Source organism: Triturus cristatus, chromosome 4_1, assembly GCF_964204655.1.
Source record: "Triturus cristatus chromosome 4_1, aTriCri1.1, whole genome shotgun sequence".
Taxonomy (NCBI): domain Eukaryota; kingdom Metazoa; phylum Chordata; class Amphibia; order Caudata; family Salamandridae; genus Triturus; species Triturus cristatus.
The window spans coordinates 954546632-954563825 of record NC_140585.1 but is presented as its reverse complement, the minus strand read 5'-3'; the positions used below and the strand labels follow the sequence as shown (position 1 = coordinate 954563825).

The following is a 17194-nucleotide window of genomic DNA, read 5'->3' as shown; positions in this document are numbered from 1 at the left end:
ATTGTTTTGATATCTCCGGGTAGGAGATATACCAATGTGTTAGTGAGTGTGTTTAATAAATATATAACTATTTTTATAACTACACTGTGTGGTTCTTTTTGGTTTAATCTACACTACATGATTAGTTCTGGTAAAACAAACTGCTTAACACTTCTTCTGGACTAAGCCTGAAGACTGCTTTCCACAGCTACCACTTAGAGAGCTTTCTATGGTTGTCTAAGACCATTAAAATCACCATAAGGGTTGCCTGGATTCACTTAAATAAGTGTACACCATATACTAAGCCAGCCTCCTACAATTGGTGAATGGTCTGTAGAGCGTAAGGTGTTTACCTTGCATGCTGGTTACATATCAAGGTGCAGGGGTTCACGTAGCCCTGTGCTTCGTTGATTCTTTTGGGGTTTTCTTTTAACTTCCATGTCTGGTATTAACATACCATTGGGTGTTACTTCTTTATTAATGTTTCAAAGATTTTTGATCTTTTTGGCACACTTTCAACAACCAGTTTCTATAGTAGCTCTGCGTTCTGGAGCGTAAAAATTCTCAGAAGAAACTGATGTCCGTGTGCCAGAGGGGACTTATAAGGCCCGACTAATGTCAAGACAGGAGTCGACGCCATCACGGAGCCATATATGGCCATCCCCCGTTGCGCACATGTGCTGTTGAAAAATTTCCTGATCCAGTCTGATGCCTGGGGAGAATTCTAAAAATTAAGGAATCTGTGGCTAGACTGTGTCTCTACCAGATAATACGTTACCGAAGGTATGCAACTTGTTCATTTCAGGGACGTTATAGTTAGTTAATAGAATTTAAAAAAAACTTAGAAATTCACAGAAAAAAACAAAGATTACAGGGACGTTATAGTTAGGCTCAAATTTCACTCATACAACTATAACTTATGCCCCCGCAATGCTCTGCTAATGACCTCACATATTAGATCATTAATGACATGGTCAGTGACATCACTGATGGCATCTCAAATGACATCACTGTTTACATCACTGATGACATCATCTATTAAGTGTAAGTTTTTTTCTAAACTTTTTTGAGTCATAAATATATATAAAAAGCTACTACATTTATTTATTTATTAAGGAGTTTTATATAGCGCTAGCCTGACCCAAGGGTATTGGAGCGCTTCACAACAGTTTTTGAGCAAGATTCATACAATAAGCAGTATTCTACATATAGGTTTGGCAGTCCAAGTGTGCTAAGCAGCATTGAGGTAGTGCGTGAGTCCTGAGATAACCTCATAGAGTGCACGTTGTCTTGGGGTTGATACCATAAGGCAGGATTCTACATATAGATTCGGCAGTCCAAGTGTGCTGAGCAGCATTGAGGTAGTCTGTGAGTCTTGAGATAACCTCATAGAGTGCATGTTGTCTTGGGGTGGATACAATAAAGCAGTATTCTACATATAGGTTTGGAAGTCCAAGTGTGCTGAGCAGCATTGAGGTAGTCTGTGAGTCCTGAGATAACCTCATAGAGTGCATGTTGTCTTGGGGTTGAACCAATTAAGGGGGAGAGGAGCAGTTGGGGGACGAATAGCAGGGAGGAGGTAAGTCTTAGGGCTACAATGTCAGGAAGAGACAATGAGCAGGGAATAGCATATAGATGGCGGCTATCCATTCGGGAGGTTGAGGAAAAGGACTTTAAGTTGTTTTTTGAAATTTGTGAAGGACGAGATAGTCGTGATACCGACTGGGATGGCGTTCCAGATTTTGGGCGCGTTTCCAGCGAAGGACCGTGCGGCAGTTTTTTGTTTGCATGTTTTTAGGGTGCTGGAGCTTCTGAGGTTCCTTGTCTGACCAGCCCCTGAGTTTGGCAGTCAAATACTCAGGTTTTCCTGTGTGCAGGGCATTGTGTGTGAGGCAGGCAGTTCTGTAACTGGCACGCAGTTCGATTGGTAGCCATTTTAGTTCTCTGAGTGGCGGTGAGATGTGATCGTATTTCCTGATTCCAGTGACCATTCTAGTTACTGCGTTGAGAGTAGTTTTGAGGGGTGCTAGGTGAGATTCTGTTGTACCAGTGAGTGTGGCATTCCCATAGTCGAGTCTGGATAGCACCAGTGATTGGGTGGCTTGTTTGAGGTCGTTGGTTGGGATGAATGGTTTTATTTTGTTAAGTAACTTCAGGTCGACGAAGGCACTCTTTGCGGAGTTCTTGATGTGATTGGCCATGTCGAGTTTTGAGTCTAGGGTAATTCCTAATGATTTAACGGAGTGGGTCAGAGTGTGATTGCTGTTACGAGCATCCAAAGCTTTTAGCCATTCTGAAATATGAGGGTTCTCCTCTTTGTTGGAGATGAGGAGTATTTCGGTTTTATCTTGGTTGAGTTTTAAGTGGTTAAGCGACAGCCAATGTTGGATTTCTTTTAGAGTGACATTTAGTCTGTGAATGCCGTCAATGGAGGAGGTTTCTAGATAGATTTGGGTGTCATCTGCATACAGCTGGAAAGGGATCTTAGCATTTTTGAGTAGGGTGGTGAGGGATTCCATGTATATGTTGAACAGTTGAGGTGAGAGCCCTGAACCTGTTGACAGGGTGTGGGTCGGAGGTAAAGTTTTTTTTTTTTATCCTTTGTGAGCGGCTGTGTAAGAAGGAGAACCAGCGTAGGACCACCTCATTAGCTCCTACCCTTTCTTGTAAAGCCTTGATGAGAAGTTGGTGATCAACCGTGTCAAAGGCTGCCGATAGGTCTATGAGAATGAAGAGGCAGCATTGGTTGGTATCGAGGGATTTGTGGATGTCGTCTGTGATGTTAAGGATCGCGGTCTCGGTGCTGTAGCCTTTTCTGAAACCCGATTGGTGGGGGTCAAGAAGGTTGATGTTATCCATGTGCTGGGTCAGTTGTTGGAGGATGCATTTTTCAAGGCTTTTGGATAGGAGGGGAAGATTGGAGACGGGTCTGAAGTTATTCAGTTCCTTGGAGTCAATGCCTGTTTTTTTTAGTAGTGGCGTGACTTGGCCAAGTTTGAGGCATTCAGGTATGATGCCGGTTTTTAGGGAGCTGTTAATGATCTTGCACCAGAACGGGGCAATGGAGAGTCTCAGTTTTTTGGTCAGTTTGGTGGGAATCGGGTCAAGGACGTGAGAGGCTGGTTTGGAGGTGGAGTTCAGTTTGAGGATCTCGGTTTCCGGGATGGGGTTGAAGGACTTCCAGGTTTTTGTGGGGTGCTTGGGCAAGCTATCTACTGTCACTGGAGACAGGTTTTTGCAGACGGGGTTGACGTTGATGTCCAGTGAGAGTTCAACCCTGGTGATTTTCACTTCGAAGAAGTTGGCGAAGTTTTCACACAAGTCTTTGGAGGCCTGTAGGGAGGATTCTGGGGGTTTGGAGGTTTGTTGTCTGATGATTTTGAACAGTTTGTTTGGCCTGTTGTTCAGGGCATCGCAGAAGAAGGTAGATCTTCTGCTGCTGATGTGTTTTTTGTATTTCCTTCGGGCTGCTTTGAGTTGTTCGAGTAGGCTTGAGGAGGGGTTGCTCCTCCATAGTCTTTCTGTAGCTCTTAGTTGTCTTCTTTCGTTGTTAATGTCGTGTTGAACCAAGATCTGGATGGGATGTTCCTGGTTTTTTTTTGTTTCAAGGGGGCTACTTGATCTAGAATGGATGTCATGTTTGTGTTGTAGTGGGCAGTGAGTTCTGTTGTGGATAGATCGTCCGTTGAGGCAGTGAGGAGAGAGTTAACCCTTCCCTCTAGGTCAGTCATGTTAATCTGGGTGAAGTTTCTAGTCCATTTCGGAGGGTCTTGGGTGGGGGGTTTGGGTGTGATAGGCTGAGTGAGGTGGAAAAGGATTAAGTGGTGGTCAGACCAGTCCACGGGCAGGGTGCTGTCTATCATGACAGTGCCGTGCTGGATGATAAAGGCATCTAGGATTGCTCCTTTGTTGTGGGTTTCCTCTAAGCAGTGTTGGGTAAGGTTGTTGCTGTGAAGCAGCTCCTTCAGGTTCTGGATTAGCAGGTTGTTTTCTTCATTCCAGTGAAGATTGAGGTCGCCCAGAAAAAGGTTGTTCATATCTCGGAGAGAGCAGTGAGCAATCAGGTCGGACAGATGTTCAAGTGAATATGGTGGTGTTGCTTGGGGGGTGGTAAATGAGGTGGCAGATGAGTGTTTTATTGTTGCTAGGGTTAATGTTGATGGTTAGGCATTCAAAGGTGTTCTAGATGAAGGAGTCTATTTCCGTCACGGAAATATTGTTTTTGTGGATGATGGCTATGCCTCCACCTCTTTGATCTTTCCTATCTTTGTTGGTGATAGCAAAGCCAGGGGGGACAAGAGTATCCATGAGAGTAAATGAGGAGTCATTTAGCCATGTCTCAGTGAAGAATGCTATGTCTATGTCGTGGGTGAGGATGGATTTCGCTAGCTCTGTGGCATGCTTGGTGGCTGATCTGCAGTTTATGAGCTTGCAGTTTGTGGGGGACGTCTCTGTTGTGTGTTTTATCGTTCGGGGGACCAGGGGGATGATAGTGCGTGTGGTCGGTGGTCTAGGGGATTTCGGAGGGGCTTGTTCTTTTCCCAGTCCGGTGATCACCTGTATTTTGGATTGTAGGGTGGCAGCAATAAGATTGTCGTACGAGGAAGCGAGAGCTGCCGTTTCAGTCGCAGAAGTGTTATCTCTAGTTCTTTTTGGTCTCTGAGTCTGATGAGAGAGGGGGGTAGAGATCCCTTCTGGATGGGGAGCATTGGGAAGCCTCTGTTGAGAGAGAGAGAGAGAGAGAGGTGAAGGAAGGGTAATGGTGTGGCCTTAGGGGTGTGGCGAGGTTGGTAAGGATTTCACTAAGACCCTGGATTATGGTGGTTATTTGGCATTCAAGCAGGGTGAGCTGCTGGCCAGTCTCTGTCGGTGTGGGTGTTCTCTGCGGGAAAGTTAAACCTGGGGGGGGGGAGCCTAACATTATTAAGTTGCCCTTTAGCGGGTGAGGTGTCCTACATAACTGGAATTAGTATACTTTGTGTACTTGTAATGAGCAATACTATTTCTATTTCTATAATATGTGAGTGACTGTGTGTATCTGTATCAGAGTGGGTGTCTGATTGACTGTATGGATATGTGAGAGGGTGTGTGAGTGGCTGTATGGGTGATTGAGTGGCTGTGTGAGTAGCAACTTCTCCATCCTAAGGAGAGCAGAAGATCTAAAAAAGAATGTATCCATTGTATCACTACATAGAATAGTTGCTCACAAATAATTTTTTCACTTACATGTAAACATTGGGTGATCCTCAAAAGTGATTCAGTTATAGGCCAAGAGTTGCCTGTTAATCCAGTGATCACATACAGAAAGGGTAGAGCCCTGAGAGGTGAGCTTCCACATAGTTGCCATGGAGATGTTCATAATCAGGGAACCTGGCTACGACCTGCAAAATGCTTCCACAAATTTTGAAAGTGTAAATCCTGCGGATGTATCTCCAATGCCTTAGTGTATCCTACATCTAATGGGCATAAAAGACAGATTGGACAATTTTTTAACTGTGCTTTGGATTTTTGTATATATGTCCTGAGATGCCCATGCTCATTAATGTATGTGGGAAGTACTATTTTTCCACTAAGGAAGCAGGTCTTGGAGCATCAACGTGCAATCAGGAACCTTGATTTTTCTTATCCAGTGAGGAGACACTTTGCGGGGAAACATCAAAGCGAAGTGTACAAATTAAAGTTTTTGGTGATTGACAGAGTAGAGAGACACATCAGTGGGAGTAATATGATGAGACAACTGAGATAGCTGGAGTCCAGATATACTATGGAATTACATACCAAATTTCCCCTAGGGCTTAATAAGGATGAAGATATGGAGGTTCATGTATGATAGAGATTTAAATTTGGACAAAGGATTACTGTTGGGAGAGGGAAGAAATTGCAATGACCTCTTTGCGTACATGAAATAGTTCAATGAAACTAATTGTATTGTATTGTTTTTAACCTTGTGGTGACTGAGGATAATGGCTCCAATGATTGAGTTTTTAATGCGGTTGTAATCTGTTACTATAATGACTTGCAAAGCACTTTGGTTACTTCCTTATGCACTTTCCTTTGTACTGTGTACATCACTTTACTTTATGCCAGGTATCATGACCGGACTGTGGATATTTAGAAACTTTGGGTACTTGCCTATAATTGTTGTGTCTTTACAAAATAACATAATGCCTGGAGTTGACTTGTTTGTATATTTGTATTTATATTTTTGTACATTTTGGATAAAATTCTTTGAGTTTGTATCCAATGGCCTTTACTTTTATTAGCACCAATGTCTTGGGTATTTTGCCATTGATACTAGCACAGACATTTTGAAAAACAATTTTGATGGAATAGGATATATGGGCACTTGCCTTTGAATAGAGAAGTCTAATTTTAAACATCCATGTACAAGACCTTGAATGCTTAAATGGATTTCTTTTTGTGCCATAGGATTTATACATTTCAGATAATGGAATCGAGTACAATTGAATGGGGTCACACATTATTATTAGAAACGGACATTGGTCAGACTGAATTATTAATTGCCTCTAAATCTTCCATAGAGCCCAGCGATTACTTTTATAATGATATAGGAACTATGTGGGCAATGGGAGATTTCAGTAATGTCATCAGTGATGCCACTAACCATGTCATGAGTGATGTAATATGTGAGGTCATAATCAGTACATGGCAGGGGCATACGTTATAGCTCAGGTAACTATAACTGCTGAATTTCACTGGTTTTGTGCGAGTGAAATCTGAGCCTTTGTTTTTTTCAGTGAATATATATGGCCACCTCACACTGCTGCTGCACTTGGTGTAATGAATTTAAGGTTATAATAAACCTGTTTCAGAAAACTGAATTGGACGTGCCGTTGTCTGTTTTCAGCACAAAACGAAATTGATTTTGGGAATCTTGGCGTAACATGAGCAGACTGATTATGTATATATATAAATATATCTCTATATATAAATATATATTTATTGTTTTCTAAAGAAACCTGTACCCCGACATCAAGGACTACGGAAAAGACTTGCACACCATATTCCAAAGTCCGCAAGATGTTATTAGGCTATACGTTTCACCCCCTAGGCGCTTCGTCATGCCCTGATTACAAAATATACTGTGCCCCAACAACTTTATTATTTCATAATCTATTTGAAGGTGAGTAGTCTACAGATAGAAGTATCCATCAGAAGAAAACTGCAGCACATACATGACAGTATATGTTTCGGTCAAGGCAGGTACATGTATTTCAAACTTTTCCACTCTCCATATTTTTGCACATGTGTTGACATGATGCTAATGTGGATACTTTACCTTCCTGCCCACCCAACCTTCCTCTCTAGTGGAGATAAAACCCTTGTAACTTATAAACGTGTATATATATTTTTGAATAAGGTACCAAATTAGTTCTCTCAAAATGTCTTGGAAGTCGTAGCAAAATTAGAGCAGAACTGCTGTTGGGATGCCGATCTTGAGACTTTATGACTCCAATGACTTTATCACGACTCCTCATCTGATGTAATTGAGTCAAGGCCACCTGCCGGTGCAAGAGAGCCATTACAAAAGTTTTACAGAACGGCACTTGGAAGTATTCAAAGGTGAGGAATCTGCAGGTAGATAGAGTATCCAGAAAGATTGTTGCCAAATGTAAGAAACTTTTTCATCGAGATGATGTCTCTCAGCAAGGTGCTCGACTACAAGAGGGAAAATTAACCTCTAACAGGTAGAGTGACAGTGCACTTAACCATAAAAATCTCCTTCATTGGAGCCTTATATGCTGGAGTGCTGCTGCACAACATCTGCTGGGCTGCAACCTGGAAGAACAAGCAAACATACACCAGGCACTGCTACTTGGATGCCGATGCAGCAGCAGATGCTTCAAGGGGAACAGAACTTCTGCTCAGCGTTTTTCCAATGCAATGAGCTCTTTCAGTACGGTGAGCCTGCTTTCTGCTTTCTTGTATATTATGAATTGATGACTATTCTAATTCACGTATCTAAATCTATGAAATATCCAGTGCTTGAGAAGGAACATGTTACTTACCTGTATCTGCAGTTCTTCACAGTCGTTGTTTTTCATAAATTTACAAGAGGCTTGCCCCCCTTTCCCAATCAGAGGCTTACCATCCTTTCCCAATCAGAGGCTTACCATCCTTTTATCTTTCACTCATGTGCTTTGACAAACTGAGCTATGGGGGCCTCTAGGGCGAGTGAGAGTGTTAACTTAATTCACTTAATTATTCAGAGGTTGGATATTTTTAAGTGAGATGAATACATTACTAAAGAAACACAGCTCTTGAGCCTATGCCCATTTCATCAGTTCTTATTACAAGTATAAGCTAAGGGAGCATTCCCAGCCTGTTAATTGAGAATAATTCAATCATGTAGTTCTCTGAAAGATACAAATGCAGGTGAGCTGTAGTTACAGGTAAGTTACTTGTTTCTTTCTGTTAAGTGTCTTTTTTCGGTATCTAGGGCACTCTGTATATTATCGTGATATTTATTTTGTAAAGCTACTTTTTATAAACACTGGCCTTTTCCTCTGTTGCAGATTCTGACGACTTTTCTGAGAAGAGCACTAAAATGAGTGAGATCGATACTCCACGAACACAGAGGACAAATGAAACTGCAGCGTCTACTTCTCGCTCCATTAAAGAACAGGAGAAACAAAATGCCTTAAAGGGTGTTCTTTTAGATCATTTCTTCAAAATGTTTCTTCACCTGAAAAGAGCTGTGGTAACATACTTGTTTCTTTATTAACAAAAGCACCATTTTAGGTTTTGAGAAAACATGAATCTCAAAAAGAAGAAGAAATTCATGTTATTTTAACAATAATGCAGTTTAATACACATATGTATCTGATATTTACCTTTTTATCGAAAGCACCTATATTTTCAAAAATCAACGCAATATGTTCTTATTTTGTTCAATATGCAATATTGGTGATCCCTTGCAGGTAGGATACATTTTAAAAGTTATTGCTTCTCCCCTTTTTCTACCAACATAGGAATTACCACATAATGATTGGGAAGAAAAATCTCATTTTTTTATGAAAAACTTAAGAATGGTGGAAATGTTGAGGTTTGCACTGGATTATGCTCTTATGTCTCTGGTGCAATACATATAGACTCATGGGATGTCTCTGACAACATGGAAGGATACTGGAGCAATTTGCAGAGCACTAAATACTTAGAGGTGTCATTTAGAGTTTGGTAGAGTAGGAACACCACTGTAAATTAGAAATTATCTTGCCCCAACAAGTTCTCACTTCCCCTGCTACCAAGAGGCAGGCAAAATGCTGGCTTTACTGTGATGGACCCTGACTCATTGTAAACCCTCAGCTGGCATCCTGTTTGCCAGGATTTAAAATGATGAAATTGCTGGTGTATTTTTTCCTGCCTTGACAAGGTACCCCGCAGCTTCTATTCTTTGGCTCCTTTCCTCAAACTGAAAAGGCAGGTCATGGATCTTTTCCTTAAGCACCACAATATCTTGTTTTCTATTAGGAGTCACCTCTGTCTGTGGCTTCCGCCCTCAATTTCTTTCAGAGACCGAAGGCACTCTAGGTTGATGGATCAACTGAAAGCCTCAAGCATGTCCCTCTGTCAGACAGACTTTTATCTGATAAAGACATCTAGCCGCAGACTCCTTACCTGTGAATTCCCCAGGTGTGAGACTCGATCCAGAAGAATTTTTCGTGAGCAATACCCCTGCACGCCACTAGGTGGCATCGGTCGGCGCCATGTGACGTCGTCGGTGTTGTCTGTGCCATTGTGACATCTGCGTCACCTATATAGGCACCACCTCGGCGTGCAGATGTCATTTCTATTCTTTCAGTGGCAGCTAGCACAGATCCGTGAAGAGAGTCACTTTTTGACACGCTTTTTTAAACATCTGTTGACCCCTTTTTTGGTGTGTATGTTTTTTCTCATGTCCAAGAAGACTTCTGCGTTCAATCCGTGCGGCACCTGCGACCGCACCAAGTCACTGTCTGACCCACAGCTGGTAGGTCTCTGGTGCCTGGAGGGTGACCACAGCTCAAAGTTGTGCTCCAACTATTGGGACATGAATCCAAAAGCTTTGAGGGAGCAGTTCCTAAACCTGCTTGCGGCCCAGCGCTCTGCACTACGTCATTCTCCTCGGAGGTCTTGTTACCAGTCCCAGTCAAGAGGAATGTTTGGGCACCGCTCTGGGAGTCCTAAGTCTTTGTACTCCCTCTTGAAGCCATCGAGTCGGTCAAGTGAGCAGCACAAAAAAACATAAGAAGTGGAAGCATGCTTCAACTTCTCCCAATCCGTCGGCCAACATAATGAAGGAGTCTCAGCATTCTAGGCCTCGTTCCTCAGAACCTGCGCCAGGGTCGATTATGTGCTTCCTTGCCTTTCTGGGTGCCGGGGCGACCTCCACCCAGCTCAAAGAATTTTATGACGCCATGTGCCTCATATTTGGGCAGCCTGATCCTACTGGTGTAGGTTTGGGCCCCAAGGCTCAGAGGGGGCTGCATCAGTTTCCTGCTGAAGTCCCCGGGCTTGGCTCCAATGCTCCCTGTGGAACCAGCAATGTATGTGGACCAAAGCCCGTCATACTGTTCCTTCCATGTTGCCGCCCCAACACAGAGACTCCTGATACCTCCGGCACACACTGGTGGTTCTAGCCCCATTCTCATCCCCAATGACCTGGAGCTGGATCGGATTTTCATTTTGATCCATGCCCAGCAGGGCTCTACACTGGGCACTTTCAAAGGGTACATTTCGGCCCTGTCTGCCTTCCTAGGTTTGTCAGACCAACCAACATAATTTATATCTTCTATTGTAAGTTGATTCCTCAAAGGCTTTGGACATATCTTGGATAATCGCCACCCCCAAATGCACAGCGTGATATCCAGTGTAGTGGTGGTAATGTATAGGATTTCAAGGTTGTGAGTTGGATCACCATGGGCTGTGGGTAAAATCAAGACTGAAGGTGGCTGTTGCCAGCGTGTTCTAATGCGGACTGGTTTTGTACTATTAATTTGTGTGCAGTAGTGTGAATCAATAGGCATGCGATGTGTGAATCCTATACATTACCACCACTACACTGTGACCCATGCTTTTTCTCCTTTCATTTATTTAGGCGTTTTGCCTTCCCCTGATGAAGGACTCCTTTCAGCCCGAAATGCATTGGGATGACCAATAATTTTGGAGCAACTATTTGCCTCACCTAAGGAATTCCCTTCTTTTTTGACAACATGTAAACAAAAGATTTGCTACGCAGAATTTTTTCGATCGAATAAATTCTATTTTTGAGAAAGAACCAACCTGTCTTTTATCTCTGATTAAATACGGATTACTCCATTCACTGGATATCACGCTGTGCATTTGGGGGACGCCACCGCTGAGATGGTGGTTATCCAGAATATTCTCACTCATGCTCGCTGATCATAGAGCAATACCTGATCTGCACACATCACCCTATTGAACTTTCAAAGGACATTTGACCTTCGTTTCTATATCTTGGTGTGCATGTACCATCACTTCAGATCTTGTACATATCTTCCCACCTTCCCCTTTCATTATGCCTCAGTGGGACCTTAATGTGATAGCGACATCTAGCCTCAGATTCCTTAACTTTTTAATTCTTCCCAAGTGCCAATCTGGATCTGGAAATTTTTCAGCAGTACCTCTGCACGCCAGGAGACTTCATTATACGGCTACACAATGATGTCGACTTCGGTCATGACGTCAGTTTCTTCTTTTCCATGTTGTAACTCGGATCCGGAGAAGCGGTTCCTTTGGTCGTTTATTTTCTTGACCTGCTTCGACACTTTGTGTCGGTGGAAATGTGTGCTAATGTCTATGGCTGGTTCCCTTCAAGAATGTTTATAGGATTAGTTTCCAGACCCTCATCCAGGGGGTATAGCTATGGTATTTAATTCAAAAGTTAAGGAATCTGTAGCTAGATGTCTCTATCAGATGTCAAAGTGACTTAACTTTGGTAATGTAATATCTGTTAGAGACACAGTCTAGCCGCAGATTCATTAACTCCCTGCCCATCCTTCCCACTCCGCGAATGACCTATGAGGTAAGCTTTATACTCTTTTTCAGTACTGGTTTTATATATCGGTGATCACTATCTCAACTTATGTTGGGACTCAACAGACCACTTAGCCTGGCCACATAGGTCTTGCTTAGATGTTGCCACATCATCTATTTCCGAATGTATGTGGTCGGTAGGGTGGGGGGTGTTTTCTCTTTCACACTGGATTAGACACCAGTGGGCAGTATTGATTTATTTGTTCTTTCTTTGAAAGAATGTGTTTGGTATTATCATACCTTGTGTCGGCTCTATCAATAGGTCATGAAATGATGTAATTCAGCAAACAGTTTGGTGTTGTTTTTCTGTTTTGTTTTGCTATTTTTTTGCCATTCATTACCATTGATAAATGGTCTATAGAGTGTAAGGTTTTCTTCCCTTACCTGGAGCAGGTTTTCAAGTAGCTCTGTGCTTCGATTATGCTTTTGGAGTTTTTCTTTAAATACATGTCTGGCATTAACATACCATCTGATGTTTCTTCTTTGTTAATGTTTCAAGATTTTTAGATCTTTTTGGCACACTGTTTGTATAGTGGATTTGCATTCGGGCGCGAAAGGTTTCACAGAAGAAACTGACGTCCACACACTGGAATGAAATTATATGGCTCCACTGATGTCATGACCGGAGTCGACATCATTGCGGAACCGTACGACTCCGTCCCCTTGTGTGCAGAGGTACTGCTGAAAATTTCTGGATCCAGACTGGCGCCTGGGGAGAAATCAAAAAAGAATGAATCTTTGGCTAGACTGTGTCTTTACCAGATATTATGTTACCGAAGGTTAGTAACTTTTACATTCGGTTCTTACCTTCCGGATGTGTGCTCCATTCGAACCTCTGCACACTCGCCTGCTCTGGCTGCTTACCATCAAAACAGCCTTTTTAGTAGCAATCACATCAGCCAGAAGGGTGAGCGAATTGCAAGCTTTGTAATCCAGGTCTCCTTACTTGGCAATATTTCCTGGCAGATTGATGCATCGCACTAGGCCGTCTTTCCTCCCGAAAATGGTAACACCATTCCATGTGGGGCAATCTGTCACCCTGCCCACTTTCTACGCTCCTCCTCACCCCTCTAAAGAAGAGGAGGGACTCCATCGTCTGGACCCAAAAAGTGCGTTGTCATTCTTCTTTGATCATACTAAAGTGTTCTGGGTGGATGACCAACTCTTTGTGGGGTATATGGGCACAAAGAGAGGTCATGCTGTGCAGAAGAGGACTATCTCGTGATGGGTCATCTTCTGAATCAAAGCTTTCTACGCTCTGGCCAAAAAGGAGCCTCCTGAAGGCTTAAGGGCTCACTCCACAAAAGCTAAGGCTGCTACCACGGTGTCGCAAACATGGAGTTCCAGTCCTTGACGTTTGTCAGGCAGTAACGTGGGCATCCCTGCACACATTCACCAAGAACTACTGTCTGAACAGTCAAGTCTGCAGGGATAGCCTTTTTAGCTGCAGGATTTCCACCGGGGGTAATGAAAGTTAAGGAATCTGCAGCTAGATATCTCTATAAGATGGGCAAGTTACTTACCTTCGGTAATGCCTTATCTGGTAGAGACATGATCTAGCTGGAGATTCCTTACTGATCCACCCATCCTTCCCACGCTGAAGACCGGTTTCTTGGGGCACGGCTGATCCCTTTGAGGGCCCTAGGTGTTCAGAAACACACCAGTGTCAGTGCACTTCATGGCTCCGTGCTTCTGGCATAGAAAGTCATGAAAAGTAACTGGCATCAGTGTGCCAAGGTGGTGCCTATGGATGTCACAACGGTGCAGACAACGCAGATGATGTCACATAGAGCCAACCAATGCCAATTACTAGCGTGCAAGGGTATTGCTCAAAGAAAAATCTTCTGGATCCAGTTTGATGCCTGGAAAATTCAAAGGTAAGGAATCTACAGCTTGATCATATCTTCACCAGATGAGGTGTTACCGAAGGTATGTAACTTGTCCATTAAAACAGTACTGCCCCAGAGTCCTAGGACACCATTATCATGGAAACGGCATCTGAAATGAGTGACATAATGCCACAATTACCGTCTTGACTGATCGAATTATACTCATGATACAAATCACCCCAGTATTTTGAGCAATGTTTGAACCTATATTCCTGTCAATGTAGGTTCTCTCTCCCAGGGGATCTCCCTTAATAATCATAAGCACTGAATAGTCCCACCCACATGTAGAATCCCAGAGCACTTTACAGTTTATTTTCTTAAATGTAGATGTTTGTTTTTCTTCTGAAAGGCCTGGATAAGCACTTAAGTTATTAAATGTTTTCAGCCTATAAATAGGCTATATTGGCCAACTATTTTAATTTGCATTTAAAAAAAAGTGTTAATAGATCATTTAAAAAACAGGAATAATTAGCTGAAATTGTGTTATAAGTCTCATTCACAAACCTTTTTTAAAGGAAAATGATGACGAAGAAAAGGGATAATGTAGACTTATAGGCTACAAACATGCATATATGAAAAAAGAGTCTATGGCTTGGAGGGTTCACAGCCCACCAGCATCCAATCACGCCTAGTAGGTGGCCTTAACCTTAGAGTTTTTTACTGGCTCCTGGTGACAGGATCTTGGAGCACTGAGCTCGGCCTTTTTTGGCTTTTTTATTTAAGAATTTCGCTCAGAAATGTTTATCGATACCTTTATTCGACAGTTTTCAACATTTCCAGTGTTTTTCTGTCATGTTCTGACAAGAATGATTTTTTTCTAGTGAAATAAAATGTCATCTTTATTTGACAAATACCCTGCCTGTGGCAGAAAGAAGGCCAAATCAGATCCGCGTGATGTATGTATCATCTTTCTTTCTGACAGTCACGTCCCTGGCCGATGTCAACAGTGCAGGACCATTTCAAGACGTACCCTGAGGAACAGGGAGAAGATTTGCCTTCATGGAACAGAAGAGCAATGCAGACTGCAGAAGGCACATTCTGAAGGTGGAATGTTGCGTGAGCGAGGAGAGTGTCTGTCATCTTCCAGGGCTCTTTCACCTTCCTCTGTAAACCCCTGGAGAAGGAGATCCAAAAAGAGAGAACATCTTCAAAAAATGATTTCGTTCTAGGTCCACATTGAGGGCTTTGACTTTGAAACGAGGTACGGTGCCTACATGCCAACTGTCGAGAGCTGGGTCGATGTCAAGAAGGGAACTGCTTTGGGGGCATGGCCAACCGCCAGAGAAGATGGCCGCACACTAACGCGTCTCAGGCTCTGATCCACTGAGAACCCATCTATCCGGACACATATCCGTATCAGCGAATTGTACTCGAGACGGATTTATGACCACGGAGGTCGACGGCTGCAGTTTGCTGTGCAAGCGGGGCCCAACTGAAGTCTGGAGCCAGCTGCAACTTGTGACCTAGGTGCGGCCATGCGGCCGTGGTGTGGCGTACCTGAGCAGCCGAGAGAAAAGAGAGCGGTTGAGATCGGAGTCACGGGGGCAGAGTCCTGACTAATGTTCGGTCGCAAGTGTTTGACGAGACTGGCGTAGTGCGGCTAATGAGCACCTTTAAGTACTCAAGACCCAGGTCAGTGAATAACTATCTGTTACGGGGGCGTGAGGAGAGGCGATTGTGACCCGGCCCCGGGAGTGGCGGCGTTGCGGAGTGTGAGAGAACCTGTATCCGGTCCCAGATGGCTGAACCACTGGGCTGGGGTCCTTCCGCACTGCACAATACAGAATACCCAGACGGCTGAGGGAGAGAAGTATGCAAACAAGAAACCGCACATAACTTACATAGGCACAGCAGAATCGGGTCGTAAAAGACCCTCAAGCCAAACTCCATTAACCGCCTCCTGAAGCAGTTATATTGAGAGCCTGCGAATCATGCCTGTGGAAGCCTGATCCAATGCGGCAGCTATTCCTAGGGATAAGAGCAGAACTCACCCGAGGGGGCGAAAACTGCCACGCTTAGGCATACAACAGTTAACTGCCCCCCTTCCCCACCCACACTTGCAGCTATAACGCAAAGCGGCGAAGCGCCAGCGTTCCCCCTGGCAGACACTCATGTAGTGTGGACTGGTGAAGCGCTGGAGGCACCTCGATCCATAGTATCGGCGGCATAAGAAGGCGCAGTATTCAGGGGTGTTGCAGAGGAGGGGATGATACATACAGGGTAAGCCAACAGGCCGCATGGTGTATAATTCCAGGCAGGCGGTAGTGAGACCCCCACCACCACACGAAATAACTTACCTACAGAATCTACGACCTCCATTATGTCTGGAAGCAAGGGGAGTCGAGGCTCTCACCAGTTTAAGCTGGATAACTAGTTGTGGCTTACGATCCAAGATGGAACAAATGTACAAGCCGACACGCTGCACGAAACACTTAGCACACCTCCAGCGCAAAATGCACCTACGCTCAGGACATTCTCTCAGCTGTCACAGCGGTGCGCACATCATTTAAATCTCGTATCGACTCCGTCCCCATAGAAATTGCCCTTATCCAAGCAGACTTTCGCAAAATGGACGAGCAGATGAAAGGAGTGGAAGAGGTAACCCACAGTCTAGCCAACACATCCAAGGGCCTTGAGAAACAGGTCCGGGACCTAAAAACTACTAGTCGGGCACTAGCAGACAAGCTCGACGGCTATGAAGGAATGATCAGAAGAAATAATGTTCGAATTATTGGGGTCCTCGAGAAAGTGGAAGGTCAGGCCACTGATTTATTTGTCGAGGAATTAATCACGCAATGTTTGCAGCCCAAGACTCTTTCCAAATTTTTCTCTATTGAACAAGCACACCGAGTACCTGGAGGTAAACCCAAACCGGGCCAGCTTCCCAGGCCCATACTGGCCCGGGTCTTCATTATCACTGACAGGGATGTGATCCTACAAACTGCGCGGTGTGCTCCTCCTCTCAAAATCGGAAACAGCAGAATCATGTTTTTTCTGGATTTTATAATCAATTTCCAAAGACAACACAAAAGTTTCCTCGAAGTCAAGAAAGCCCTGAGGGACAGAGCCCTGCCTTATGCTATGCTATTTCCAGCGAAACTCAGGGTGAAAGACGAAGGCAAAGCATGGTCTTTCAAGGAGCCGGAGGCAGCCTAGGAGTGGCTCAACGGATGGCGGCAGGTGGAAGACCCAAATGGTTCAGACAGGCTTCGAAGACGTACAGGAAAAGACTGAAATTAGGCCACACCGCATCGAGTAGAGAGTGACGC

The 17194-nt window shown here is 43.9% G+C and overlaps 1 protein-coding gene across 1 annotated transcript in view; it reads left to right on the top strand.

Moving 5' to 3' along the window:
* The window catches only part of CFAP54 (cilia and flagella associated protein 54), a 2172274-nt gene that overhangs the window by 1071549 nt on the left and 1083531 nt on the right, over positions 1-17194 (top strand). The window contains exon 36 of the mRNA XM_085653834.1: positions 8517-8701. Coding sequence (XP_085509960.1) covers positions 8517-8701 — 185 coding nt within the window. The remainder of the gene's footprint in view (positions 1-8516; positions 8702-17194) is intronic.